At 39.6% G+C, this 8,326-nt stretch overlaps 1 protein-coding gene across 1 annotated transcript; it reads right to left on the reverse strand.

The window, feature by feature from the left end:
* Positions 1-1,483: 1,483 nt before the first annotated feature.
* Positions 1,484-6,840, reverse strand: LOC131799379 (F-box/WD repeat-containing protein 2). The gene is made up of 6 exons (XM_059117105.2): positions 6,318-6,840; positions 5,417-5,611; positions 3,891-4,024; positions 3,150-3,236; positions 2,760-2,926; positions 1,484-1,973 (listed from the first exon to the last, which is right to left on the reverse strand). The coding sequence occupies exons 1-6, from the start codon at positions 6,838-6,840 to the stop codon at positions 1,691-1,693; spliced, it is 1,389 nt and encodes a 462-aa protein (XP_058973088.2). The 3' UTR covers positions 1,484-1,690.
* Positions 6,841-8,326: the final 1,486 nt, after the last annotated feature.

Here is an 8,326-nt window from a genome sequence, read left to right on the forward strand (position 1 = left end):
ATACCTTCTTCACGCCGGGCTTTCTGACCCAGATATTTTTTCCGTCAAAAGATAACTCAAGATTGATACGCGCTAGTTCTGCACCTTTGCAGGATTTTGTTTGACAGAGAGTATAGCGCTATTGTGACGGGGAAGTTAATAAGTAGATTGAAATCAAACAGACAAAATTAAAAAACAGAAAATTGACGCTGGTGGGTGTTATAAATGTTTGGCTAGGATTAAATCGGTCCTCTCTGTTAAATCAAGAACTGAATGTAGCACGGAATCAATAAGACGCACAGTTTGAACTGTCCCTAGCAATGTAAAGCAAGTTGATGAAAATTACGTTTCTGTTCAAGCAATTGAAGGAGTGAACTTAATTAATGGGGCACTTTTCTATAAGCGCAAATAGAGGATAAATATCACCATGACATGTCATCTTGTTGATCGAAATGTTCAATACAGATCTCCGTAAAGTTAGACGTTTCAACGTCGAGCGCGCGTCGAACCTTTACGTTAGTGAGAGGGGAAGACCAAATAGCAGGGAAGAAAAATTAGACGAATAATAATTTGTAAAGGTATCAAAAGCGAAGAGAGCGCTGTTAACCCTTTGACCCCCTACGAGTGACCAGCATCTGACTTCTCCTTTCAATATCTCCTTCGAATCACACATTGAGGTTGCGAGAATGAAGGAAATGATCACCAACGAAAGAAACTCTTGATTGTGACACAAATTCTCCTGGTCAACACCTCAGGAAATTTATAGAGAACAGTATGGAGAATATGCATACTAATGTTGGGGTCTAAAGGGTTAAAATCCTTGTATTTCCCCTACATCTGTAGTGAGGTAGACAACTAGCAATCTGGTTCGTCTCGAGTCGACATGGAGCGAGAGCTCTGAGCACGAGGAGACTGGGCTAGACTGGTGTGATTTTATCATCCAACTTCCAGGCTACCATTTCAAACATCAATTTTGCGATTTCTTTTCTCACACGCTCTCAGACCGTAAGACAAAAAAAAAACCGACCACAAGTAGCCTATCCACCGCCTATAGTAGCCTGTATCCACTATTATTTTTCGAGCATGACGTGAAGTCAAATAGTTAGAAGAGTTAAGGAGTACACCACCGAGATTTGCTTCAGGAATGCCTTCCCCCCCCCCCCCCCCCGCCACCTTTGGGGCAAAAGAAAAGGAGGAGATAGATGCGCTAGCACCGAGGCACGAGTAATTTATGCGACGGTACAAATGTAAAAAAATAAAAAAATAGGGGACGGCTTAAAGATTGCTTAAAAATGACAAAAAACTTGTCATCCAAAATGCACCAAACGGCATAGGAATTTTTATTAAAAATTTCATAATTAGCCGGGTGGGAAAGGTTCCCCGGACCTCCCTCCGGCCTCCGGTTCACTATAATACTCCACAATCATTACTACCGTCCCCCCCCCCCTCCCCGGCCCTGAAATGATCCCACTGATCCCTAAAATGCGCAACCACAGTCGTGTCCACACGAAGTGCCTTAACAGAACGATTAAAGATATTTCAAAAACATTTATTTCGAGCTTGATGCAAAGCCATAATTTATTTTCGTACCTGTAATTTGTCATTGCTACCGCGGATTTTATCAAAAGAGCGAGCGGGGACTAGGGAAAAAGCAATGCCGCGTGGTTTTGGAAGAAGATTGACGCAACTCTGAGATTGGTTGAAATCTTTGTCACGTGCTATCTTTGAGCATGAGCAGTAAGACACTATAATCAGGCATACTTGATGCGAATAAGAGGCCTCCATAAGGTCTGGTGACCATTCCGTCCAGCCATAAAGTTTCACCAGGCGTGAAATTCGACCCGCGTAAAGATCTCCGGAACGCAGGTAAGGGAAATTCCGCAACAATTTCTTCGCTTTTGGTGCAAACTATATAAAGAAAGTTCATGTCCACAAGAAGGCTATAAAAATGCCCATGGGCTACGAGCCAATTAGCAGGCGATGCCGTGAAGATTCTGCAGGTTGAAATCAAAGAAAATAGAGCATTTCTTTACTTGGCTGTAAGAAAAATAACGTCTGGAGAAACGGAGTTTTGACTACTAAGGGTCCTCAGATTCATGACTATCTTGACTTAACTCAATGAGAAACTAATCCTCTAACAACTGTGGGGTTATCTTGCAACTGAAATTTCTGTTAGTCCAACAATACGTTTCACAAATGAATAAAGGGGTAAGTTTCTAAAGAAACTGTGATGCTGCGTCGGTGGGAGAGTATAGCAGGTAATTTAGTGTTAACAACTGGGTTGAAAACGTAAATTAGCCACCGTAAAGAATAAAAAAGCTGACGTTTCGAGCGTTAGCCCTTCGTCAGGGGACCAGGCACTTCGCTCTGACGAAGGGCTAACGCTCGAAACGTCAGCTTTTTTATTCTTTACGGTGGCTAATTTACGTTTTCAACCCAGTTGTTAATACGTTTCACAATTTTATTCAATGCAACAGTGACAACAGTACCAATGTATCTAGTGTTTCCATACATAGTCACATGATAGTATCATACCATTATATGGAGGGAAGCACCAAAGGAAACGAAACAAAATCACAGATATTTCAAATACAAGGCGAAGATTTCTTTGCAGAGTTTTTAACCGTAGTACCACTCAAGTTGCGCGTGTGATTCCCACGTGCAACACGCACAATGCGTGGAAAAGCAGTAAAGATAACAGCCCCTAATTTAAGACAAGTTACACTATTTGTCTGCAGTATCGAGTGAATACGTAGCGAAATTGAAATTCGCTGACTTACCTTGTCATTTGCAAAGTTTTAAAATCCCACAGCAGAATCGCTGTCTCTGAAGCACACACAATTTTATGTCCATCAAACTGAAGTCGAGGCTGTAGGTTGACAGTGGACTCGGTGTCAGGACTTAATGTTGCCAGGCACTTGTAGCATTCACGATCGGGAGACCAGATCTTAACAAAACGAAAGCAAAGAATGCTGCATCGCTAAATAGAACATAGCGCACTTGTTCTATCTAGGTCCTATTGGACCTTCATGGTCCATATCTCAATCCAAGCACAGCTGTAAGTACATGTAGATATCAAGATGACTTGTTCAGTAGCATTTTTCAACAAAGTTTCCTTTCCAGCTTAACACTATTGCGATGGTCACGATGGCCATGAAATTAAAACATACCTTGATGTTTCGTTTGTCCATACTGAGCACTACGTACTGACCCTTTCTGTGAGTATGCGAGTCTACTTCACTTCTTTTGAGGAACACCTTTGTGTAAAAAACATAAAACAGCAATCACATACAGGTGCTGAGATTCATTTGGATCTGAGGTCGCCAGTCGAAAGTAGGGAAGAAATACATTTGTAAATGATATTGCTATTTGTAAGTTTGCCATTTTAATTTTTCATGTTCCCCTTATTTAAGTTTCCAAGTTCAAGTCAGAGATTGCAGATCAATAGAAGAAAAAAAAGAAATCTTTAAGTCATATTGCCGCGTGAAGCTTGAGTTTGCAAAGCTAATTGGCCAGTGCATTGTTACTGACAGATCTCACCTTTTCTTTGCATATGGCGAATTGCTGTCTCTACTCAACTTTGGATAAGATGCAAGTCTATCACAGACAACCCTTCTTTCCATCACAGATCTTTCAAGTTTCCCTTAAACTTTTCTAGCACTTATCTAAACTACTGATTGGAGAGAAGCACAATGGAAGAAAATTGTCTCACTCACAATTACACTACAGAATGAACTGGCCAGAGCTTGAACCTGATCCATTTTAGAGCCCCCCCCCCCCCCCACACACACACACTCTTATGTTTTAAAAAGGGAGTACATGTGATTAAATCCCATGATTGTATTTAATTCATCCTCTTCCATGTTTGAAAAAACAAATATTTTATATAGAGACTGAAATTTTGTAGATACCTTTACCACCCAGTCCGAGTGACCATATCTGGTCTGCACGCATTGTCCAGATGACATTTTCCAAATCCGGAGGGTAGAGTCAGCTGAACCACTAACAACAGTGTCCAGTTCATCACTGTAATCAACTGAGAACACTGTAGTAAACAGAGATTAATATTTGTCAAAAACAATTTACCTAAATCTCTGCAGGAAACAGGGAGGGTGGGGTGAGGGAGAGACTGCAAGTAGTGGTTGCATGTATGCCCTGGTTGAAGTCAACACATTAGGCCATGAAACAGCATCCTGTTGAGAAGCAATTGCTCTGAGCCTGTCTACAAAAAAATTATCTGCCATGATCTCAATTGCATTTAATTAGGATAAATACCCACTTGATGTGATATGATTTTTTTTCATAATTACTGGTTATAAACATACTATTTGAAATCAGATTCCTTTGTGGGTCAACAAGCCCACTAAAATACAAAAATTGGCTTTGTTGACCCTAACTCCCAGAAGTAATTAAAATATAACTTCTCCTTATGATGACCAGAAGCGATCCAGCAGACTAGAGATGAGATTACTCAAAGTTATCAGGTAGAAGTTGTTATCTTGATCTAACACCAAATTCTTGCAGCTTATTCACAAGAAAATGTGTAGCAGCTAGGAGGGAGAATTGACAATCAGATCTTGGGAGTCAAAGGGTTAATTGCTTTGTGAACTAGTATTGCCAAAGGTTGGCTAAGTTCAATCCTTGTTGAGTTCCTGTGAGGATCAAGATCTCAACAGCAATCCCCCTTACAGTTTGCTATACAATTATTACGATGTTAGTTTAGAGAATTTGGTATTTGATCAACTGATAATCCCACCATTATATTCTCACTAAATTCTTTTATTTCTCATCACTAGTCTGCTTGACATGGTATTGATATTGTGAGGAGAGATTCTGTCTTGGTCACTCATGGGAGTTAAAGAGTTAAACCTCTAAGAGTGACTATCATCTCATTTCTCCTTACAATATAACCCCTGAATCAGACAATAAGCTCCCAGGAAATGATCACCAATTAAAGACCCTCTTGACAGTTAAACAAATTCTCCCTGTCAACACCTTGGTAAATGTACAAAGAACTGTATGGAGAATATGCATACTGATATTAGGGTGTAAAGGGTTTAAATGTACCGACTGAATACTAAAGGAACCCAATCCTCCACAATAAATTAAATTATTACAACCACCAATCATATGACACATACCAGACAGCATACACTTTTAATACAAAACATTTCGGAAAAATCCCTGTATAAGGGTCATTAATGCAATGGCATGTACAGGGTTGGAAAAGTCATATAGCAAAATGCAAGGTTAAAGAAGAAAGGATTGTCAGGTGAGAAGATACCTAATGACTGACAGAGGTAGGGCTGGAGAGGAAATATTTGGCCATCATCTGTGATTCATGTCAGGAGCCAAATGTTTTCCCATCTGACTCTCTCACTCTGTCAATAAGTGGAATCTGATAGTATTTTCTTCCTGTTAATGTTTTTTATTTTACCTGCTGCTGTGTGTCCCCTAAAACATTGTAATCTCTCTCCTGTTTCCCAGTCCCACATGCCAACAGTATTGTCAAATGAGGCTGTGATGACCTTATCATCATCAAAGCGAACATCTGCACAAGTATGAGCCTTCAAAACATATTTACACTGTCCTGTCTTCAAGTCCCACAACCTGATTGATCTATCATCTGATCCTGGAGAGCAGAAAAGGTAAGGTAAAGTCTGTACCTGAGCAAAGGCTTAAGGCACATAGCCAATCCAGTTGGAGCTTATCCAGGAAGGATGGGGAACAGAAAGATCAAAGGTGACTCTGCTCAGAGGGTAGTGTGTATGGGAGACAGGATATGGCTGGGCAGGGAGAGGGTGGTGGGTATAGAAGGGCATGGAGAGGGGTAGTTACAGGATATGGGACATGACACAGGATAGGAAGACTGGAAACTTTTTTAGGGCAGGAAGGAAGATGCAAGTCCAAAAATGAGAGCTGTTTTTTTCAATAGGAAATTTAAAGGGTGAGAAACAGAAGGGCGGGGTATAGGAAATGGAAAAATTTCTCAGCCTGTCACTTTTGCTTACTCGTCATATCCCACTTTTCCAATGTATGAATCTTAAGGGGGCAAAGGGGGCTTTTTTTCTTAAGAAAATGTGGTGCTGTGTCATGGAGGGCGAGGGGGGAAGGTGTAACAAGATAATTTGGTTTTATCTGCTGAGTTGATAATGTAAATTGGCCACCATAAAGAGTTTCTAAACTTGACATTTCTAGCGTTAGCCCTTTATCAGAACGAATGGCGAAGGCATAACGCTTGAGACGTCATCTCAAGAAACTCTTTACGGTGGCCAATTTACATTATCAACTCCGTATGAACCATTCCCAGCTTCGCTCAGCGAGCAAAACTCTCTCACCAGTAGCAAGATAATTTCCACGATAATAAAGTGCAAACACTCTAGCTGTGTGACCATAAAGCTGTTTCTTTTCCACCGCACCCTCGTCTTTTAACTTTTTCATATCCTGTACATGTGAAATATATATCTGTTTCCACGTGGTGGTAGAGGTCGAGTTTCTTTCAGAATCCACGTTATCTTCTTTGACTTCCATACCAAGCTGCCTACAGGCGTTTTGCCAAACATCATCACAGCTTAAAATTACTTTGTTCCATTTCTTACTCACAAGACAGCATTTGCACAAGGACACAGGATCCAGCCATTTCAAGACATGAAAACTCAACTCCAGAGGTAAACATTTCAAGTAATCTCGTTTCACGAGTGTTTCGAGTTTCGTGGACAAAAACCGTAGCTGTTCGGGTCCGCATGTATCTATGATACCTTCAATCGCGGAATTCTTTTGGTCATTTGACAAAGTGCTAAAAGTATCGCAAAAAGTTTTCAACCAAAGAGAAAACCCACTGTCCTCGAAACATTCTGTCATAACTGTTTTGATTCGAAGCTATGCCCAGTTTTCCTCGAACAGTAGATAGAATAACAAGGAAGGGACAATTCACGGGGTTTTACATAAAATGAAAACAAAACCTTTGGCCCGCTTAATTTTAATCTAGTTGAGAGATTTAAATTCTTATTAAATTCTTATTCTTAATTCAGTAAAGGGGTGCCCTGCATCGTAAATTAAGAAATAACGAATATTACGAAGGAACAAATTTCTTATTTATTCATTTTTCTCATAAGTAATGAAATCAGAAATTGTCAACGACAGTATAAGCATATGAGCAGTTTAGTATGAGTGATAAGCCAGTCATCATGTTTATGAAGCTTCAACTGGTAATTTAAATTGAAAATTCCCAGAACTTGTGTTATTAAATGTCACAATGTCTTAGTGACTTTCAATGAGAATCCAGAGATATCCTGCAGAATGAGGGATAATCCACTGGATAAAGGTCATCATTTAGTCCTTATACAATCCTTGGGATTCCTGTGGACATTAGTCTGAATCAAATTACCAGCTATGTTTCAAATTACATATCCGCAATTTTCATTCATTATCAGCTTGTAGATGTTTAGTACTTAGTCAAAAAATTGTTCATGAATGAGTGCCCACCATTTTGATCTCTATATTTTCCTAGGTATCCCTTGCGATTGACAAGGAGAATTTGTTTAACAGTCAAGAACTTCTTTAGCTGGTGATCATATCCTTTATTCTCATGACCTTAAGGTTTGATCCAAGGGTGATGTTGTTAGGAGAAATTGGATGTCAGTCCCTCCTAGGAGTAAAAAGGCTAAAAAAATGAATTTACATTATAACTTTTTTGGCCCTAGAGTTAAAAATCCTTACTTTAAGCTTGCCCTTGTATATTACTTCAAGGTCTTGGTTAAGAAACCACATGGTTTCAGGTTCTCAAGCTGGTGTGTCATGTGTCTCCAATAAGTGTGTGAGTGGATCAGTGCTTTGGGTATGAACCAACTCAAACTTGAGTACAAATTGACTGCATGTGGCAACGAAACAACCGTGGGTACAAAACAACCTGATACCTGGTGAGCAGCCTTAAAATTTATTGCATGCATTCACAAGACAATTCCCAGCTGAATCTTCAGAATCTTCATATTCATTCAATCCATAAACACTCTAACAGACAACAACAAAAGACTTTGGATCACAGTGATCCCTATGAACATTTTTGAGTCACTGACATCTATAACAGCATTCCTCAAATTCTTTCAGTGCAGAGAAGGCTGTAAGTTCTAGATGGGCATGTCACATAGAAGATCTGCAAAGTAAATGGCTTTTGACAATGTTTCAATATAAAAAATGTGGTCTCAACCTTGAAAGGCAAAAAAAAGAAAATGACCAATTAAACAAGAAACTAATAAAAAGGCACCTTTCTTAACACCACTAGCCCTTAAAAAAATTTACAAACTATCTTACAAAACATAAACTGACCAAAGAATTACATCAAAACATG

The sequence above is a fragment of the Pocillopora verrucosa genome, chromosome 5 (assembly GCF_036669915.1).
Source record: "Pocillopora verrucosa isolate sample1 chromosome 5, ASM3666991v2, whole genome shotgun sequence".
Lineage (NCBI taxonomy): Eukaryota > Metazoa > Cnidaria > Anthozoa > Scleractinia > Pocilloporidae > Pocillopora > Pocillopora verrucosa.

Excerpts from the sequence above, each read along its gene's own strand:
- LOC131799379 (XM_059117105.2), bottom strand. The coding sequence starts at position 6,840 with ATGACAGAATGTTTCGAGGACAGTGGGTTTTCTCTTTGGTTGAAAACT. Across the intron at positions 5,612-6,317 it reads TGGAAATTATCTTGCTACTG|GATCAGATGATAGATCAATC; the intron begins GTGAGAGAGTTT and ends TCTGCTCTCCAG. Across the intron at positions 4,025-5,416 it reads TAGGGGACACACAGCAGCAG|TGTTCTCAGTTGATTACAGT; the intron begins GTAAAATAAAAA and ends TGTTTACTACAG.